Below are 21544 nucleotides of genomic sequence, written 5' to 3' on the forward strand. Positions count from 1 at the left end.
CTGGTGTCCAAACGGCGGCGCAGCTACTTTGCATATCCTGTTACTCTGACTCAGATGATGACGGCCATCGGGAGAGGAGGCTAGCCGAGCTGCGCTGCATAGATGCTCGGGCTGCTGAACAAAACTACAAGCAAGGTGAAGGCATAATGACTGTAATACATTATATAACCATAACATTAAGTAACGGACTTGTTTAATCGCCTTGTCGCTTAGCTAGCTGGATGTTCACAAGGCGTTACTGTTGCTGCTATTAGCTAAACTGCTGCTAGCTTCTTCAACTGGCGTTTTCTCGACTAACGTTATGTTTCTTCTAACGTTACTTTTATACCTTGTCGTGCATTTATTCAAAGTAGTAATAAATGTTAGAGTTACACTTTGGCTTAGCTTTTTCTTTTCTCCCGTGTCATGAAGGTAAGTTAGCATGTCTTGTAACTGAACACCTGCTCGACAGCAGCCAGCTGGCTCTCAGCTCTCTTGACTCCTTGAAGTCGCAGGTGTCTGATCCCAGCTCCAAGAACCATATTAGATTAGCGTTTTTAGCCTTTAGCAACCGAAAAGGTTTGATTCAGCCACAGATAACTTTCTTTGATAACCCATAAGTCGATTACATTTCACTGGTGAACAGCTGTCATCTGTTTTGCCTTGGTTGTACCGCAGCAGTTCATTTTTTTTTCTGTTACTCCGTTCATTGTTGGATGCAGAGACTCATTGTCTCTCCCACTTACATTAGACAGTCATTCAGTTTCCATGTCATCAAGCTAACAAAATCTGCAGTCTTGGACCCTAAACAAGGAAATATGAAACCAGGTGTGCAATAATTGACACTAGTTACCATTTTACTTTATGCTTTTATGCCATCATGCTTTTATTATTATCTTCCTCTGTTTTTCAGATCAGAAAAAAGGCTGATACTCAATGATGGATGGGTATGTGTACATCTCATTTTCAAAAAATGTAATATTATGATGATCAGTGGTGGTGGGGCAGTGGATAAGACACATGCTTTTAGTGGTTCGAATCCACTATGAGACACCAGTGTGTCACTGAGCAAGACACTTAACCCCTAGTTGCCACAGAGGCGTGTGACCTCTGACATTCATAGCAATTGTAAGTCGCTTTGGATAAAAGCATCAGCTAAATGAATAAATGTAAAACACTGTTGTTATAAGCACAACTGTACAGTCAGGTAAAATAAGCCGTCGCCCGTGGCCACAGCTTTGCAGGGGACATGCTGAGCGGCGGCCGGGCTCTGCTCGGCGAGGACAGCTCGGTGATGGCTCGCATGCAGAAGAAGTTCTGGAAGACCAAACAGGTCCTCATCAAAGCCACGGGCAAGAAGGAGGACGAGTACGTTGTGGCCTCTGATGCTGACCTGGATGCCAAGCTTGAGGTAGGAGCGTTCAGCGGGAGCTGCAACAACACAAGCTGTGTTTCTACTTCACTTCTTATTCCACCAATACTTAATACCAAACAGACTGTAATCCACTGGACAGGTGAAAACGAGTCATGTAAATGTTCTTTAAATCAAAGATGTTTTCCTGTAAAGACTCCCTCTGCCATTGTGTCATCATCTCCGAGTGCTTCCTATCACCAGTGCCCATTATGTCTTTCCCATGGAACCATGTTGGGTTTCTCCTTTCTCGTAGTATTATTTTCTGCTAAAACCACTGCCTCAGTTGAAAGCACAGCATTAAACTAATAATGGTGCTAAATGCTTCACATAGATCCTTATTTCTTGTGTGACTCACTGTGCATCTTGTGATGGAAAAGCATATCCCATCCTCTAACCTAGCACTTGTGTACCAAACTTTGTGGGAGATTGTCAGTCAAATTTCATTCAGAAAGAGACAAATTGTGGCTCACATTGTCCCTGCTACATCTGCAAGGCCTGCCATAATGTTGGCCTGTTATAATCAAATACTCAGATCTATTACTTCAACAAAAGCACCATGAAATAATGTAAAAATACTCCATTACAAGTAAAAGTCCTGCATTCAAAGGACAGAAGTATTATCAGCAAAATGTACTTGAAATATCAAAAGTAAAAATTCTCAGTGTGCAGTAAAAAGTCCCCTGTGACTGATATATTATTCTGTACAACGTTATTAAATTGTTAATACTGATGCTTGGATATGTAAGGAGTATTTTACTGTTGTAGTTGCTCCAGGTGGAGCTAGTTTGAACTACTTTATATACATTTAGGAGGTTTAGTTCAGTGGTTCCCAAACCAAGTGGTCGGGGCCCCCCAAAGGACCTCAAGGTAAATCTGAGGTGTCATGAGATAATTAAAGGGAGAGGAAAGAAGACAAAACTAAGGTCTGATACACACATGTAAAATCACTTTATGAGCTTTTATCCAATCTTTGCTCTTTTGTGAAATGTTTGATAATTTGAAATGACTCTTTGGTGGAGCTGCTAACAACAAAACAACCACCGACGGAGTTTTAATAATGGGTACTTTCTGAGGTTGAAGTTAGGGATCCATTGGTGCTTAAGTCAGTACAAACCCCTGCTCTGCAGTCAAAGTTTGTAGAAACCCATGGAATTTTATTTTATATTCTTGTGGGGTTGCCAAAATGTGTCTCAAATGATGCACAAGATATATAGAATATTTCCATTTGATTGTATGGTGCAGCCATTAGAAACATGGACTCTTAGTTTGATTAGCTCACTCAGTGAAAACATCATATCTCATCACACATTCATACCTGTAACACCTTGTAACTGCTGTTTTTTCCACTGTTGTAAACTATAACAAGTAGATATTGTTTACCAGATGTGAGTGTCTCTGTAAAGGATTATGTGGCTGTAGAATGAATACAAAGAGTTTTATTTTTTATCAACAGTGTGTTGGCGCAAGGCGTCCATTGTCAGATCTTTTCTTGCTGTCTAGATTTAACCACTAATTATAACTGAGATGGCTCGCACCACATCACAGCTGTGAAAATGATGTCAACAGGGTACGGTTTGTCCCTCTGCCTCCTAGTCATTTCTCACGAATGAGAGCAGACAGCTTGGATAGGCTTAAAACTGGCTGGCATTTAGCTGTGCCAGACTGTCCGGCCCTGTGAGAGGGGGGGGACACGGTAGAGTTTCAGAGCTGCTAGAGACGCACTGTGAGGCTTTTGTTTGCTCAGGAACAAGATCTTCTGTCCTCATTGTCCCTCCATTCATCCTCGGCTAAGACAGAAAGTCAGGATAGAAGCGGAAAGTGTCGATGGATGAATGGCAAGGCAGAAGAAAAAGAGCCCACACTTTACAAAGAACAGATTTTGGAAGAGCAGATCTGTCTACAAATTTCATCTTAACTTTGAGCCGTCTGCGGACCAGCAGTGCACTAAAACCACCAGGGAGGATTAGATTTGGAGCAGATCCTGGACAGCGGCCTCACAGCTAACCAAATTTTATCGGGTTATTATCACGACATTGGCTCAGTGCATGTTCAGATTTCATCTCAGCTGCTTTTGCCCTCTGAGCTACTTGAATGAAACATCAGATCTGATTTTGGCAACATCTGTTACATATTTTTCAAGCACAAGAACAATTGTTTATTTCATCCAGTATTGAATCATTATTTGATTATATCCTTCTCTTTTAATCGTGTCTTTTTCTTTGTCTATATAATGGTGGAAACTTTGACAATGACACAGGAAAATCTCAATTAGAGGGACAAAACTTAAAGTAGCGATGTATGCATGTACCGCCCAAACGCAGACGTGGATGTTTCATTCCGCCTGCCTCTGTTTTCCCCCCTGCCCATATTGCTGTGACTCAGTCAGACCAGTTGCCTTTCCATAACCGTGATGTTGATGGATCGGCCAGTATTGCTCATCTCACAAATAAACATTAAAAGCCGAGTCGTGCTGTGCAGGAGCGCTGACCTGTGCACAGCTCTGACACTGACAGGCGTGCGGCCACTGCTGAGCCAGACTAGACTGACTGTTTATTATACAGTTAATCAGTAACTGCACATGTTCAGGTCACCTCCTCCCTCTGCACTCTCGCAGCCTCTTAAGTCTGGGTGCAGGGCAAAGAAGCAGGCAGCACTATTCTTCTTTTTTTCCACTGAATAAAGTTTGATGGGGGCTGTTGCTGTGTCATCAGCTTAGCGGCGGTGTAAGGCTTAAGACGGGTTTGTAGGTTTAGTAGGTGCCAGTTTTTGACACTGCTGCATCGATTGTGATCCATCCATTTTGACTGATTGTTATAGTGGTGCAATGCAAAATCGATGGGGTACTCTTTTAACCCTACTGCTGTGGTTTAAACCTGTGGCTTAGTCAAAACTAGCTGCTGTACCCTGTATAAATAAATGGCCATAGGAGTCATTGGATCTGAAGTTTAAGTTAAAACTGCAGTCATGGTTTAATATTAAGGTTAAGGCTTAAAGCTGGGGTAGGTAATGTTGGAGAAACTAGCAGTTAGTTTAGTTTGGCCAGTGTCCTATCCGCTAACACGGAGGGGATGGGGTTTATGACCTATACTGCAGAAAGCCAACCGGGGGCGATCAAGATGTTTGGGGAGCTTAATGTGTTCTAGCAAAGCTAAGCTAAGCTAGCAGGACGCTAACAATCACACAAGCCATACGAGAGCTTTATGTGGGCAGAGGAGCAAACAACTGGAAATATGAACAATGTTAGCTGCCCATTGTTTGTTGAACAAGAGGATCTTTTGTAGTCACGTTCTCAGTGGCCATTAGAGGAGATATTTACCGGCAACAATCAAGTTTTGTCAGAGACGTAAAGTGGAAGGTTCCCCTAATGCTCAGAGGTTCTTGTGAAGTGAAAATGCAGTTGTCCCTGGTTCAGAAGACCATCAGGTGAAAAGATTAAAAATAGGGATGTAAGGGTTTGTCTATGCTGATATGACATCATTACTGAGGGCACTAATAGTTTTGTTGCAAGTTTTGGTATCATGTAACAGTGTCCTGACTATTTCCTGTAACTCTATACTGACTAGAATATAGACATTTATAATTTTGACGTGCAACAGTACAAAAAAGCACAGGTGTAAAAAAATAAAATAAAATGAATGATGGCTGAATTCCACATAGCTGCTTCAGTTTCAGGGTCCTGGCTAGTAATAGGGTAGCCATTAGGCTGAGATCTAACATTTTGGGATAATCGGTATCAGCCATTACCTGCACTCAGGAGGCCGATATAATCATCCTCAATGACAGCAGATCTAATCTAAAACTAATTAAATATATTTTGTTATACTATAGAGAATAATGCAGCTGAATGACGTCACTTCTGACCAACACTCTCCTCAATTTAAACTCACCGCCCACAACGCTCACTTCGCTTTTGGTCTTTTGGAAAGCACCATTAAACACCAGTAATGCTCTGTTTCCATTTCATTCATTAATATAGCTTCCATCGAAAGCAGCAAGTTCCAGGCAGGCAAGATAACATGTACATTACATTGTACTCTGCATGGAATTATACATGACATTGCTTTAGCCCTTGCACTGTATTATAGTATTATTGTAAATTTTGTATACTTGTACATTTTGTCGATCTCCTCCTTTTTATATATTTCTATTTATGTTCATGTGTACTGTAAGCACCAATTTATACCAAGGCAAATTCCTCGTATGTGAAAATGTACAATTGATTCTGATTCTGCTCTCTAAATATCACTAGTCCTGGCTTTGTTGCCAGGCTGTCACACTGTGTGTAGTCATGGTTAATGTTATAAATAACACCTGTGCTTTTCCTACTACTAAGTCAAAATGTCTGCTGTGGAAAAAAGTGTCTAATGCAGATTCTTCCTGATGACCCGACTTGATTTTATGATCTGTCCTCACAACAAACACACTCTTCACGAGCATAATGCGCCATACTGTCATCTCTAGCAGGCTCTAAAAGTCGAGGTGACCCCTTCATCCTTCGGTCATAGCTTTCTATCTGGGAGCAGCACTGGAGTGGCCTTGAAATCTGTTTTGCTGCGACACACGCTCATCTTTCAGTCACTGTTGTCCACCAGATGGAAGTAGCCGGCCGACTGCCAGACCGAAAGCAAGAGACAGAAAAATATGTTGTTTACAGATTTAGAGGTTGGAGTGCAGCGTCACTGAAGCAGAGGGACAAACATCATGCCGCAGAAATCTCAACGCTTTATATTGCTTTAAAACAGTTTTGTTTTGAGGATGAAACTGTCATAGTAACACGTTTTCTGTGTGAAGTATTTTAATGGGGCTTGTTTGTCTCTGCAGTTTTTCCGCTCGGTTCAGTCCACGTGCACGGAGCTGCTGAAGGTGATCGAGAAGTACCAGCACAGGATCACACGTGAGTGACAGTCAAGCTAGCACATTTCACCAGACCTATTACATGATATCTCTTCACTGACAACAAGAGGTGTTCATTTCAGACCTGTTTGTTCAGCAGCTGCTTTGGTTTATAATATATTTACTCTTCATTACATTTCACGTTTGTTACTGGGTGGAAGTGAGCTTTGAACAATTTACCCTCTCTCTGTAACACAGAGAGAACATTAACTACAAACAAGATTTAATATGCCATACAATAAACACTTCACTGAGTCTCTCGCTGTCCCTCAGGTTATGGCACAAGGACACATACTTGGTGGCAAGGTTTGCCCTATGTCCTTTTCCTAGGATTAGGATTCTTATTATTCTCTGTTCAACATGTATTAAACCTCAAATTCAGCGGTTACTGTCCTTTTATGTACAGATTTAACTGTGGATGAGGTTCTGTCATCATTTTGTAAGAGACCAAAATAAGGAAATGACTATCAGCACAAACTGAAAAGAGAAGATGTGGAAACTGAAAAAACAGAAGATCAGAATTGTGGCATTTCAGCCACAAGAGATTAATATATAAGGATGTAGATAAAGATCCTTTACTTTAAACCAGTGGGGCACAAGCTGTTTGGTCTGATGTGCTACCTTCAGCCACATCATTTTTCATGCTTTAAATGTGTTGTCATGTCATGAGTATAAACTGGATATTACACAAGACTGTTTATTATACAAAAGTGGGACTTTTTTTTATTTTATCCAAGACAAAGACATATTGGAATTTTCCATGTGTAGGCTTGGTCTGCTTTTCATTTTGTCAGTAGGCTATTACCACTTTTTCACTATTTATCCATTACTTTTGTCTCTCTGTTTCCACGACTCTGCTTGCTAAATAGTTGTCGCAAACTCTCAATCGCAGCACACGGTTAATTTATATATTTTGTGGGTGCGTGTATTAGTTAATTTTCTTGTTTTCTAATTTAAACATCACTCAAAACATGACTGAACAGAGCACATCAGCGGTCATGATAAAGTTAAGGACTTTAAAGATGAAATTAAATGAACACAATAAAAACATCAAAGAAACATGATGTTTTTGAGACTTCCCTTTCCCATAGCCTTAGACTTTCCCAAAAGCATTGTATGAGGCTAAGATAGTTGGTGAGAGGGATTTTATGATCATCTTGGCCTTCATTTGAAACGGTGCCCTGGTATCCTTACCACCACATTCATGGTATGAGGGATGAACTGTGAAACTACATCACTCACTCACTCACTAGTCTCAAAAGTGAATTGCTTATTTATTTTTCCATTTTCTCCTTCGTGTATACTTAAATCTTGAGCCCTTTCACCTAGGCTTGTCTCAGGAGGAGAACGAGCTCGGCCTGTTCCTACGCTTCCAGGCTGAACACGATCGCACAAAGGCTGGCAACATGATGGACGCCACCAGCAAGGCCCTGTGCACCTCCGCCAAGCAGAGGTCAGCGGCAGAAAATAATGAGACCGATGGTTATGTGTTGAACGGATGTTTTTTTAATTTTGAGAAATATTAAGATGTTCTGATTTTATTCCCCAACATCCTCCTACTGCAACTTTGCTTTTTCCACAGGATGGCACTTTGCCCGCCACTGCACCGCTTGTACCAGGAGGTGGAGACGTTCAGGCGGCGCGCCATCACCGACACTCTACTGACAGTCAGTCGTATGGAGAAGGCCCGCACAGAGTACAGAGGAGCTCTGCTCTGGATGAAAGACGTCTCCCAAGAGCTGGACCCAGACACCTACAAACAGCTGGAAAAGTTCCGCAAGGTAGGAGGACGCTTGTTTTGCGTGTGTCAAGGGATCAAGTATGTGTGTATGTTTTTCATTGTCTCTGTTGTTAGGTCCAAGCCCAGGTCCGAGGGACAAAGGGCCAGTTTGAGAAGCTGAAGAACGACGTGTGTCAGAAGGTTGACATGCTGGGAGCGAGCCGCTGCAACATGCTCTCCCACTCCCTCTGTACCTACCAGGTATGTTTGTCTCTATTTATATTAATATTTGGTATATTGTGTCTCTATTAGCCAATATTAATGCACATGATGTAGCATGTACCTTGATCTGTCTACCTGCTTTTTTGTCTTTCCGGTCTGTGTCATTTATTTAACACTTCTTTTGTTCCTGTCACGGCAGACCACTCTGTTGCAGTTCTGGGAGAAGACGGCCCACGCCATGTCGGGAATCCACGAGGCCTTCCAAGGACATGTACCATACCAGTTCACCACACTGAAGGTACCAAAGTCAAGTCAAGGAGAACTTTGTAATTTGTTTTGCAGCTGGATAAAACAGTAAGAACACACAGATATCAAATGGAGAAGTAAAAACACAGAATACATAAGTGCACTCTAGGTTTTAGTACAACTAAGTTAAAGGCAATATTTGCCACTGTGGTCGGGTGGTGGTGATATTACCTTTTACTATTGGAGTTAGAAATAAAATAGTCGAGTGTTTGTACCTGTTCGTTTTGGCTAGTTGGTCTTGGAAACAGGGTTTGAAACTCTAGGTGAATGGGGATGGATTCTGTTTTCTTTAACAACTGTTTGTTATATAAATCAGACAGACTTTTCAGTTGAGTACCTGTGATACTGCTCTGTCAGTTTAAGATAAACAAATGGTCAATCCCAGGTGGAAAGCAACAACAAGAGGTCCAACTTCTTTCACCTGTTCTATCTATTAATACATGTGCCTTAATATTACATTTAACTGTATACTTCCCTCCTACAGGACCTGCGAGACCCGCTGGAGCAAATAACAGACACACAGGAACAAGAAGATAAGAAGGAGAAGGCTCTACAGAGCAACACAGACAGGTGAAAGAAGAAAATTGTTTTAGGTTACCTGAAAAATCTTCTATCAATAATGAATCAAATGTGGCCTGATGTGTGTTCACATACACAAAAAGTCTATCATACTATCTGGCTCTGTTTTCATGCCACTACTCTCGGCTCTCTGCCCTGTCATCATTAACACACACACACACACACACACACACACACACACACACACACACACACACACATTTTCACCTCGCTGTCTGCTCTGTCCTTTGTTTGTATGTTTGCATACAACCACCTCAGCTATGTCTTCATCAAACATGAGGCCAATGTCATGCCCGTGTTTACTCACAAGTAAGTGTGTGTATGTGTGGTAGTTCTTGGCTTTAGAATAGTCAACCTGACACTGCAGTTTTTTAACAGCAGCTCCAAATAAAATAGAGGCTCCTGCATCGCTAAAAATAGCAAAACTGTGTCTCACCAGCTAGATAAGGCACTTTTTCATTTTTTTCCGCTCCTCCCTTCCTCCTTCCTCAGTCTGGTGTCCTTGGATGAGGACAAGCCATCAGGAAGTGCCTCTGACACAGGTATGTGCTGCCCCCTGTAGGCTGAAACATAGTTTTTCAGGGATTAACAGACAGGAAAAGATGCATAAAAGCAAGCTAGCAAAGCACTTTCAAGAAATGGTTTTCCTCAAAATGAAACTTTCTGTCTGTTCACATCAATGTTACTTGTTCATTCATTGCAATTTGTGTGAAACACAAATCAAGTTGGGCTTGATTGGGCATATCAAACTTCACCAAGCAGCATTATAATTGAGCAGCATAATTAAAAGAGCATTTAGTAGAGTGAGGTAAGACTACTTTCACGGCTTAATTTAGAAACATACACTGAAATCAAGTTAAAAGTTTATTTTCTGCTGTCAGGCAAAAATTTAATTGATGTGTCTCCTTGTGTGTTTAGCCATTTATCTAGAATATAAATACACTTAATTACACTAAGGGTGTCAGTGCTAGTGGTATTTGGGCTGTATATTTGCTTTAATGTCAGTGTTACTCTACTGTTTTTGATGTGCCCTCCTCTCCAGACCCCACCCACAGCAGTGATGGACAGAGGCAGACCAGTGACAGCGGTGAGTTATTCTCTGTGTGAACCCCTACAGAGACTATTGTTGTTTTTTTTCTATAGCCAACACTTGTGTAGACAGTACAGATGTGTGCATTGGAATTGCTGTTGCTGACTGTGGACCGGATGCCTGTTGGCTTTATAATCCTTTGCTCTCAGTGCACCAAAACACAACCATACCCACTCGAACCCTGCACAGCCTCAGAGGACTGTCAGCGTGCTCTGATGACGACCTGATGCTCATGGCCTGTGATCGGCCACAGTCACCGCTCCCAACCTCGACAAACATCCCTCTCCAGCCTCAGCTCCTGCCTCCTCTTCAGGGTGGCGACCCGAATGTGTCCTGGGGCTTTGGAAGCCTCCAGTCCAACCTCTCACAGCTGCCTGCCACGGGTAAACTGGCTGGCTGTCTCCTCTTTCTCCTACCTGTGATTTATCTCTAACTGCCTTCTCCACTTTCCCATCTTTGCTTGATTGTGGCACAAATCCACCTCTCCTGGAGTTCAACTCTGCTTCCTTTTGCACTTTGGATCTGGATTCAGTCTGCCTGGCTGTTGCAAGGCACTTTGTTCCCTTCACTTTTTTGTTATGTAGGATGAACAGTCAAGCATCAGCTTCTCTTTTGTGATATTCTGGGCCTTTACGTACCATTTACCGTGCTATTAGGGCAGCTGGATGTAAAACCCATTGCTTAAAGGAATAGTTCAACATTTTCTGTCTGTACAGTAATTGTTTGTAATCAAGAACTGGACAAACATCCCTGAAGGACTGTCCTCTTGATTAACTATGTGAATATGTATTTGGTGTGTGGAAATTAGGAACTTTTGCACGTTTAATCCAATTTATATGTAATTGCAGAAAGAGGCTATTTTGCTGGAAGAGTTAAGTAAATCCATTTTTTTAAGTCGCTTAAACATTTCGTTTCCCCTGTAATTGTGTACAATGTGTAGCACCCAGGTTATTTCTGACCATGGGAAAACCATTAGTTCTGTGTTATTTGTTTGAAGGCATAAAAGGCAGGTTGAAGGACAACTGTCGTTTTGAGATCAACACATTTATACAGAGAAAAGAAAACTTGCTGTCAAAGCCAAGTGTTCTTCCTCTAGACTTTCATCAGGGCAAATGTTTAGCTAAGGGGAAATCCCACAGCTTAAAATCACCTGTGCATTTGTCATGCAAGTATATGCGGGAAATACAGTTCCTATGGTCCAAATATACAGGCCACTACAAATACAATATATTACAAAGGGAAGATAAGTCAATATAGAATAAGCAGTAAAATAACAAACATAATTATTATCCTATGTATGTTGTGAGTGGAGCCCAAGTGACATAAATATTTCTTCTGCAGTTAAACTTTGCCAGTTTTGACAGACAAATGACAAAAGACTGGCACTATATTGACAATGAATTTGAGAGCAAAATAGGCTTCATGATATGTAGGATTTAACTGATTTCCCTGTTAGAAAAAGTAGGCCCATCATGTACTTAAGATGTCATTCTGAATAACTCTTGTTAACCAGAATCTTGATGGCCTCCAGTATCAGAACAATTGTTTCTTTATTCTTCTGTAATGAAATTCACTCCCCTCACGGCAGGTGAAGCACAGGTGGAAGTAACAACGCTAACAACGGCTCCGATCCTGCAATTACTGCAGTGCTTTGCAGCTGTTGATGTCATTAGTTGCACCTGAGTCTCACAGGTCTGCTGTGAAAAAGGGTTTATTCTTTAACTTTAATGCCTCTGCACATTTTCCACCAGTCTAGAGGCTGGGAGTTTAAAGAGTCTTCTTCCCGACAAATGCCCTCCATAAAATTTCAGCAGATAAAATTTAAAAGGTAGTCTAAGTTACAAAGTCATATTGCTGTGTGATCAGATGAAAAGACATGTCACTTTTCTCTTCCAACACATTTCTGCTGCAGAAGACAGACACAAAATGGTGTTCTTTATGTGCAATATAAAAGTAGCTTTCCGATATGGAGAATACAGGATGTTCTTAATAGACAAGTCTTAACTTTAGCGAGTTGTAACCCTCAGTAGCAAGTTGCGGGTTTAAATTTGTAATTTCAGCCCTCTTTTTTCCTTTTGGCTTTGTAACTATCTGCATCTCTGCTTAGATCCTCGTCTGCCTCTAACTGGTGCGGAGGCACATCTGACCCTTTCAGAATCAACTGTGAGGTATTTGCTTCAGGTCTTATAAAGCCACCCTCCTGTCTTTCTCTCTTCCCTCTAGATGGGTGTCTGCTCTCAGATGGTTCACCCCACCCGGCTGAGACGGGGCTGGAGGAGGAAGATGGCGAACGGGGCGACATGGCTTTCCTCAAAGACCTTCTCAGCCCGGGCCCGGGGGCCAGTGACGAGTTCAGCAGAGAGTGGCAGGATGCTTTCGGGCTTTTTGACCCTCCCAGCGTCCCTCCGTCGAGCACAGGAGCAGCAAGTAGAGGCCCAGCGGCACGTCCACCCTCAAACCCGCCCAGCCCCACAGGCTTCCTGCCCTCCCAGCTGCTGGATCACAGTCTGAGCTCTACAGGTGAGCCACACTGCTCTATGCTGGAGGGAGGCGCTCACTGCAGCACACTGACTGATCACTCTTTGTAATATAGAAACATTATAATAAATAACAGGGTCTTTCTTTACTCATCTTGACATGCTTTGTCTTTTAGGCTGGTCAACCCCACCCATGTTCCAAGCTCCGCCCCTGCAGCCTCCTCCTGGTCAGAACCAGTCAGCTCAGCTGGCTCCAAGTTCTGCAGCTCATGGTAACTTTTTTCTTAATCTGCGTTCTTGTCTGTACTTGTGTTTTTTTGCAAAATGCCCATTAATCCCCTTGTCCCTCACTATCTATGTTCAGTGTGAAGGGATTATCCCAGGAAATTGTTAACTGAAATGGTAAACCAATCTCTTCTCATGATCAGTTTTAGTTAAGTCTATATAAATTGTGTTGGTGGAGGTGGTCGTAGTACCAGGCTATATTTCCCAGCCCCAGCTTTGTTGTGTGGTAATTTGATTAAATCCAAATGAATGTAGGTCTTAAAAATAGATTTTGACACAACAAGACCATGTTAAATCCCATGTTAGCCGATACTGTGCTTGAGTTGTACATATTCCCAGAGAAAGTCACAATTATTCTAATTACCACAAACCAGTTGCCATGTAATAAATAAACAGTGGGCTGTATGGGGGGCCCCTGGGGCCCACTTGGTAATCCAACTCCACATTTAGCCAGATATGGTCTAAATGTCCTAAAGTGATTGATAATTATCACAATAAATGTCAAATCATTACTTCTTTCAAATTTTAAAGGCTGATTTTTGCTCCTGAGTGAAAGTTGAAGAAACCATGAACAAACACTTGATGCCAAACATTGGATCACTTCACAAATCTGAGGCAGAACATTCAAAAAAATTATGATGAAATCTTTTTTCAACAAATATGCATGAGTAAAATCTTTTTTCAGTTCCTTTCCCCATCTAAATAAATATCTTAATTGACACATTAAGTGCTAATTTGTTGATGATTCAAATGAATTAAACATTTATTGAAACATTGGTTTTATTGTTATTGAAGAAAATTATATTGTGATAATAATCATTGTTTTATTGCCCAGTCCTAATTTGAGAGCAGTACTATTACAATATACTGTAATACAGTTATACTGTTATATTGTTGCTGTTATAACTTATATTTTGAGGACAATATTGATATTTGGGACTCAGATAACATTATGTTTTGTCTTGTTAAATGGCAACCAAGATGCATTTAACAGTGTAAAAACAACCTTTTCAGTGCTCTTTGGTGGACAAACCATACTATAAACTACAAACTATTCACTGTCACTTACTGGGATTGAACAAGCCATTGTTCATGTCATTAGTGACTTTCTTACTATGAAAAATCAAAATGTCTTTATGTCTGTTAGGATAAGAGGTCAGTGTGGTTAAATGCTCTGAGAAAGCTAGTTATGTGGACACACTTTTACATAAATCTAAACTTTCTTATGGGTGTGTATGCAGCAACTCCAAGTGGATCCAAAGACATGTCTGCCTGGTTCAACCTGTTCGCAGACCTGGACCCCCTCTCCAACCCCGACGCCATCGGACGCTCCGCAGACGAGCTGCTCAACGCCTAAAGGTGTGTGTGAAGAAGAACACACATTAACAGTGAAAAACACAGACCTTGATGCACACACGCGCGCCTGTATTTCTGTTAGCAGGAGAGGTGTCTACATATCCACACATGCAAACACACTCATTGTGTTACACTGGTTATGTTATTTTACACTTTCAGTCCAGATAACGGTTAAACGCTCTCCTCAGCTGCAACTTTATAAATGACTGTTAACACTACACGTGAAGCCACTGAATCGTATGCACACAGCAGACCTCATGGGGTTTGTGTTACCTTTCGCTATTAGTTGTTCCAGCTTCTGTTAAGCGGAGAGAATGTTTGAGTTACAGGTTTATTTTGGACGCCGTCGCATGTTTTTCCCTGTGTGCTGTTCATGTTTGTGTTGTTTGGGTGTGTGTCAGTTTGCTGTGTGTACACATCACAAGGGACCCAGGGTGTAAAATAAATTGAGTGCTTAGTGTCTATTTACTACTTAATGTTGTTTTATACATGGTAGCACATGATTGTCACTTGGGCTGAACAATTAATGGAAATCTTCAAATCGCAGGAGGCGCAATCTTTGTTAAAGGTCTAAACATCATGTTCTACAGACTTACGAAAACATATTTGTTTGCTACAGGTCCCTTCAAAAATTGCACCATAATCATTTAAACATGTTTTCCAATGAAAATGACAATAATGATGTAAAAAGTATAATTTTCTTCAGTATCGCAAATCATATCGCAGTTGCAGTATCAGTCAAAATAATCGAGTCGTACATCCCAGTTGTCACATATGAATGGAGAGAGAGAGAGAGAGAGAGAGAGAGAGAGAGAGAGTGTGTGTGTGTGTATATATGTTGGACATAGTGTTGTATGTATGAGATAAGACTGAGTCACTGAGCCTGTATTTGCACACACAAACAGCAGCAGCAGTTGTCTGTATCACAAAGCAAGATTAGTGGGTTATCCAGCTATCTTTGGACTTTACACAGGTTTTCTGGTTTCACAATGCTGACTCACTTTTAGCTGGAGTGGATCGCCATGTTAACCTATGCTGGACAACTAATCTTGGCCGTTTCCTAAAAGCCTCATAAACTGGAGCGGGTTTAGTAAAGAGGAATGGATTAAAAACAGCTTGATTTGTCGCCACTGAGTTCACTGGAGAAATATTAATCGTTCATAGAGAATCCTGTCATGCACATAAGTACTGAGTTCAGATAAAAGTAATAAGGAACAACAGAGATTTTAGTTCTGCAGCTCAGGATAACATTTTGAGTGTTAAATCTTTTTAGACTCAACGAGGAAATCATTGTAATTAATTTGTTATGTCATTTTTTATTATAAAACATGGTAAAAGCTCTTTTGGGCTGTACTTGAGCTAAATGTTAACATCAGTTATCAACTAACTCTCTAAATGTAGAATGTTAGCATGCTGACATTTACTAATAACCACTAAACACGAAGAACAGTTATCACATTTCATCCTGAGATGAACGTCTGAACCATATGTCATGGTAGGTCCATGCAGTAGTTGTCGAGACATTTCACTTAAACCCACAAATGGCTAACTGATGCTGGGGATAGAGGAAAAGTGAGGGGATCTTCAAAGCCAGTAGGATTCTTCCTGAGGGGGCCGTGCATGTGTGAACCGCATGTCATGGTGGGTCCATGCATTGTTGAAATATTTGAATCTGGACCAAAGTGGGGGAGTTTTTCGCTCGGACCATGGGCATCTTTCCGCTCTGCTTTGGCAGCAGGAACAGCCCTTACACACCAAAATGTCACTATGCAAAGTAAATGGATTATCTTGGGATAATAATGCATTCCCTGATATTTTTTAAATTTATTGTCTTGCTTTTATTATTTGGAATTTATTCCTAAAGTATCTTATCTAGATGTGTGATTTTATTACCTGCGGGTATCACCACCTAATCTCATGTCCTATAAGTGCTGCACTCATTGTTCTGATGTTCATTGCAATTAAGAACTTCACCTCTTGAATGTGCTTGTAGCTTGATAGTAAAAACCCAGGGTTAATAGAGGCAGCTGGTGAACAGCTTCAGGATACCAGTTATCCAGGATCACTGACGTTTGGCTCGGTGAAGCCGGGTAACCCAAGCTTACTTGCTTTGTGATGCGAACCAAACTCTGGATCTTTAAGACTCCACCAATTTGATAAATGTGACTCTTTTGTTGATTGAAATTCTCAGTTTTCTGTTAGTTTCAGTCTAATGGTCTAAAAGTGAACTGTGAACCGTCTCTGGAGAGGACTGATGGTGTCGTTTTGACTGAACTGGAGTTCACAGGCCCAGTGGGGCAATATATTTTGTTAAAACTTCATGTTTATCCTCTCACCTTCAGCCCAGATTCTACTCGCTCTGAATTTAGTGTGGGTAAAAATAGAATGCGTTTGAAATCCTCATCAGTCCAGTCTGTCGTTTGAATTTCACAATTACAAGTCCAAGGCCAAGAAAAACTTTTATTTTGAAGTTTTAAAGTAGGACACATGAATTTGCTTATTTTTGGGCGGGTGGGTTATTTAAGTTCTAAAAATCTGCAAATAATGGCACCTAAGCTGCATCAAAATGTATTTATTTTCAGATGATATCGCTGTTTGCAAAATCAAACGTTTTTGTTGTGCTGTACACTGAAAAAAATAACACTGTATAATACTGTCTATTTTTAGCTCTGTGTTGTGTATTTTGAGAATTCACAGATTTTGGAAATATATTATTGTTTTATGGGGAAATAATCAACACTGGAAAACTGTTACCATGTTGTAAAATGTATTTCTAACTTAATCTGCTGTGGATTTAATTTCCACTGAACTACCAAGACTGACATTTTTGAATGTTTACATGTTGGTTTAGTGAACAGCTGCAAAACGAGGATGTAGAGTTTCTAAAAATGTACGTTCTGGATAACACACCTGAGTTGTTGACGCGCACCAACTGGAACCAAATCCTCAGTTATGACACTTGTGTGCCTGTGTAAGTGGCACAAATGTGATCAGAGTGTATCGTGGGAGGAAGTCATCATGTCTGAAGAAAAACACTTTTTTATAAAAACTGCACATTAGTATCTCTGCTATTTTTTTTTTCTACGACACAGCATGTCATTTTATTTTTTTCTTCTTGTTTCTAATGTGACACATGGAAGGAACTCTTATCCTCCTTTCCAAGCGGAGTGGTCACAAGGGGAAACTACATCATGTATTATACTGTTTACTCTTGATTTACACACTTTTAAAAAAAAAAAGAAAAAAAGAATGTATTTCTCAAGTCAATCACAAATGCTTTATTTAATTCAACTATGCCTTTTTATTTCACTCAAGGGGTTTAACAGATGAAAACTTGGCAGTTCTGTTTCCAATAAACTGGACAAGCAAACAAAGAATCCTTGTCGAGTATTTCTTACGTTGAGCCTCATCCTAAAATGCTGTTTATTCATATCCACTTTGAAGAAGAAGAAAAAACAAAGATTGGTATCTGAAATAAATCTGTATTTCCACATGTATGAATCTGCTCTTTCAGGCTACTTCTCTTTGTAAACAGATGTCTAAAAAAAAAAAAAAACAACGACCAAGAACATGTCGCTTGTAGGTGTGATTGTTTTTCAGCAAGTGGATATCTCATTTTGGATCAGAACTTTCATTTAAGAAACATTACTCGTGCCAAATCAGGTGACATCCACACTTCTCTCTCTACTTCTACTCTGCTACAGGTTTACATCAGTCAGGATTTCCACTGTGTGAGGCTACATAAATAGCAGCTGTTGGTTTGCTCTCTTAATAGTAGTGTAGACTTGTTAGTGTGCGCTGAGAAGTTAGTATATCTCTTGTTATTTTTTTTTTGTGTGTGTCCTATTCACTACAACCTGAGATGGACGATGCAATCTATTCTTGATTTAAAATTCTCTGCAGACCCAATTACACTCCCGATAAATAAATACATTATTATTCACAATAATGAGACATGTAGTAATTCACAGTACTCAGCGGAGAAAATGCAGGAGGAGGCAGGGGGGAGGGATATAGGGTACAATTGTTGACTCATTCATTTACATATCTTTGTCAGCCGATAATACAAACACAGTGTGCCTCTATATTTACATATCCAGTACATTCCTATCCCACCGTAGCAGGCACAGTCAAGTAGTAATGACATATACAGGAAGAGGGGCCCGGGCACGGAGAGGTCTTCAACCAACAAACTACGACAGCTCCTCATCAGACATCCACATGTGTCGTTAGTTTTAATCAGGTGGTGTTTAAAGTGTGTTTCGTTAATATTTTTATGTTTAATTTTGAGCTTAGTTCAAAGGAGAACTTTCATATATTGTCATAACCTGCAGTAATTCATTATTTTGACCACTGAGGGGCAGTGGAAACAACATGTAGACACAGCACTGGTCAAGTTTGCCTTCAAATGTAGCGCTTTTAAAATATTAAATGAATAAAAACATGTATTTAAATGAAGTACAAATTAATGCCTGTTTCCATCCACAACTGTTGTGTGAATATTAGGGGTTGGTTCAAGGACACAGACTGCCTGCCAGCTGTGGCTGGACGTGAGAGTGAACCAAAACCAAAAGTTGTGGGTTGTAAAACCAAAACAAAGAAGCTGAAAAGCTCCGTAGAGCTAAGGGGAGCTGCAGTCCAGTGATTGCATGTAGTCATTTGATTAATTAATGCAGCTTTAGAGTTAGATAAAAATACTTTGATTTGAAACCAGAGTTTCGGGGTCTTTAAGGTTTGCACTTAAGCAATGTGGACTGATGTGGAGACTTAATTGTAATTGTTATGTTAGACTTTCAGTGCTGAAAACAGTAGGTTGGTTGCAGCTGTATTGTAGAAATCCATCTGCCCTCATGGTCCGCAGTGTTGCAGCTACTCCTTTACTGTAATTTAATTTAATAATTAAATACTAATGTATTTTATTGCTGTTTTGCCTTAAAGAATTTGTTTGATTAAACTGTTAATATTATTATTTTAGTTAATTTTTAAAAAACTAGTAGGTAGTGAGCAGCTTGGGCAGGTGAATCTACATACAGGGGTAGTCACATTTAGCACAGGTAGGGACTAGAAAAGATTCATGTTTTTTTACCAAGGCAAGAGAGGCTGTAGACACCATTTGTTTGTTTGCTTGGAAATAAACCACATAAACGCTGTGCTTGCATGGACAATGGACTTATTTTTCCCTGCTTAAGAGTCATTCCGTAGGTGTCTCAGTGGCCATTTGATTTTGAGAATGTTTGACCTTTATTTTAATTTTTTTGTCCTTTTTGTCTGATTTATCTTTTGCCACTACAGTAGTATTTGTGTTCACCACCCTCTCCATGCTCAGGGCCCTACAAGCCAGAGGGAGCCTGTCGCCGCGAGGACGAGGCCCTTTTGGACACATTTCACAACAACACTAGCTGAGAAAGACTGAAGGAAATCAGCATGACAAGTGACAGTGAGGGAAAGAAAATGGAGAGAAAGAGGTGGAAAAGGTAGGAACAGAGCGGTTGGGGCGGTTGTGATGGCGGTGGAGTAAAAAGGGACAATTGGAGCAAAGGCTGGCGCTTGGGAAAGGAGGGGCAAGCAGACACAGGTGGAACACGCTGCACACATCATAGCCCTGGCCTGTGTTTCCCATAGATACGCACCGCCCGGCAGGGGACCAGTTCACTGCTACCAGTTAGTGTAACAAAGGCATCGGCTTGTACCGGTTTACAGTCAGCTTTTAATGTAAATGGCTGACAGAAGTACAAAACAGATGTCTGGATTTAGTTCACAATTAATATACCACCTGCCTTTCTGCGTGTATCTATGGCCATCATAGTGCAAACATCACGTGTGTCATGCTAAAGAAACAAACATGATCAGAGCACTACGCTGGTTTAGCGAAACTGAGCGGTCTAAGATATCAGGCACATTTTTAACTTCTCCTTGTCGCGACCGTTCAAGTTTTGCTACGATAAATCTGGCAGCACCAAAATTAGCCTCCGTGGTCAAACTCTTGGTCGCCTTTTTTTTTTTTTGTAATGGAAGGCATATTTCATATAAAGAGAAATAACTACAGATAGAAAAAGAGATATGTCCGTGGAAAGGCGCCATGGTATAATACGATGAAATAAAAGAGTCTGTCCTTTTTCGCCCTTTTCCTCCCACATAACAGGAACGTAACCAGCACTAAAGGTAGAAGAAAGCGATGAAATGTTGGCCGCAAACCCTGGCACAGGGCTGCAGGACTCTCGTTGTAGTCGTCTGAGGAGGAGAGGCAGTGGGAAGCGCTTTTTCAACAAGATAAGGACATCAGAGAGAGCTTAGCTGGCATGCTGAAGGCATTTTTTTTTTTTGGAGCAGAAGGGTTGTTTCCTAGTTTCACATGTTTTCTGATTTAGTTGGGGAGGAGGGGGTTTCCTTCGTGGGGGCTGTGGCGACTTGAAGCCCTCGTGGGGCGTCAGAAGCTCTCAGGCTCTTCCAGGAGGCAGGGCTGGGTGGACAGAGGCACGAGGGACGGGGACAGGCTTCGGAGGCCCACCCCGGGGCGAAAGTTGAGGTCTGGGGCGGGGAGTAAGGGCTTTAGGATACTGACGAGGCAGAAGGCAGAGCCGCTGTTAGGGATGAAGTTGACCTTGTTGCGGTCGGGACACAGAAAGGGAGGGATCTCCTGCAGAGGTTTGGGCCTGCAAACACACATGCACAATGAACGTTTTAATACCGTTTGTAGCGGCTACATCACCTTTAAAGGAAAAGGTGTGCTGAAAATATGTTTACCTTGTTAATGGCACTGTTACGACAGAATTTGATTAGATTTTAGACAACAAATTCCATGAATAGACCAAAACCTATAATGTGTTAGATTTTAGACAACAAATTCCATGAATAGACCAAAACCTATAATGTGTTAGTTCGTCTACCCTGTCTGTGTCTCTCAGGAAACATCCACACTATTTCATTTTCCTTTAAAAACGCAGACCTTTTGCTACGTTTGCACCTGCTGTTCAGACTAGAATGGTGACTCTAAAGACCTAAATCGGAGAAGTTTGAAAATCACTTTAAAACTCCGGGGTAGCGTATTAGTGCTACCTAACCTGTGAAAACGCTGGTGTTTTCATTAGTAGTGTGGATGTAGCCTCAGTCCCAAGCCCATTGGTTCCTACGCAAGATGAAAATCTTGAACACCACCTCACAAATATATACAGTTACATAACGTAGTGATTTCATCAAACGTTAGCAAATGTTAACATGAGGAA

At 41.0% G+C, this 21544-nt stretch overlaps 2 protein-coding genes across 4 annotated transcripts in view; one reads left to right on the forward strand and one right to left on the reverse strand.

Moving 5' to 3' along the window:
- ical1 (islet cell autoantigen 1-like) overlaps positions 1–21544 on the forward strand; it is a 27300-nt gene continuing 5756 nt past the window's right edge. Inside the window, exons 1-15 of one of the 3 annotated variants that reach the window (XR_006825624.1) lie at positions 1–135; positions 893–926; positions 1216–1390; positions 6215–6287; positions 7616–7739; positions 7869–8067; positions 8142–8267; positions 8428–8526; positions 9019–9104; positions 9606–9655; positions 10156–10200; positions 10353–10586; positions 12427–12723; positions 12857–12952; positions 14207–14324. Coding sequence is in view for 2 of the 3 variants with exons in the window: in XM_046053521.1 (XP_045909477.1) it covers positions 916–926; positions 1216–1390; positions 6215–6287; positions 7616–7739; positions 7869–8067; positions 8142–8267; positions 8428–8526; positions 9019–9104; positions 9606–9655; positions 10156–10200; positions 10353–10586; positions 12427–12723; positions 12857–12952; positions 14207–14322 (1731 nt within the window). In the remaining variant the exon portion in view is untranslated. Of the gene's footprint in view, positions 136–730; positions 808–892; positions 927–1215; positions 1391–6214; positions 6288–7615; positions 7740–7868; positions 8068–8141; positions 8268–8427; positions 8527–9018; positions 9105–9605; positions 9656–10155; positions 10201–10352; positions 10587–12426; positions 12724–12856; positions 12953–14206; positions 17696–21544 lie in introns of those variants that run through there. The other 2 variants (XM_046053521.1, XM_046053535.1) reach the window with 2 other exon arrangements.
- Positions 17580–21544, reverse strand: part of fam117ba (family with sequence similarity 117 member Ba) — a 12907-nt gene continuing 8942 nt past the window's right edge. Inside the window, exon 8 of the mRNA XM_046053548.1 lies at positions 17580–20974. Coding sequence (XP_045909504.1) covers positions 20749–20974 — 226 coding nt within the window. The 3' untranslated portion in view covers positions 17580–20748. The remainder of the gene's footprint in view (positions 20975–21544) is intronic.

The sequence above is a fragment of the Micropterus dolomieu genome, linkage group LG01 (assembly GCF_021292245.1).
Source record: "Micropterus dolomieu isolate WLL.071019.BEF.003 ecotype Adirondacks linkage group LG01, ASM2129224v1, whole genome shotgun sequence".
In the NCBI taxonomy this organism is placed as follows: Eukaryota; Metazoa; Chordata; class Actinopteri; order Centrarchiformes; family Centrarchidae; genus Micropterus; species Micropterus dolomieu.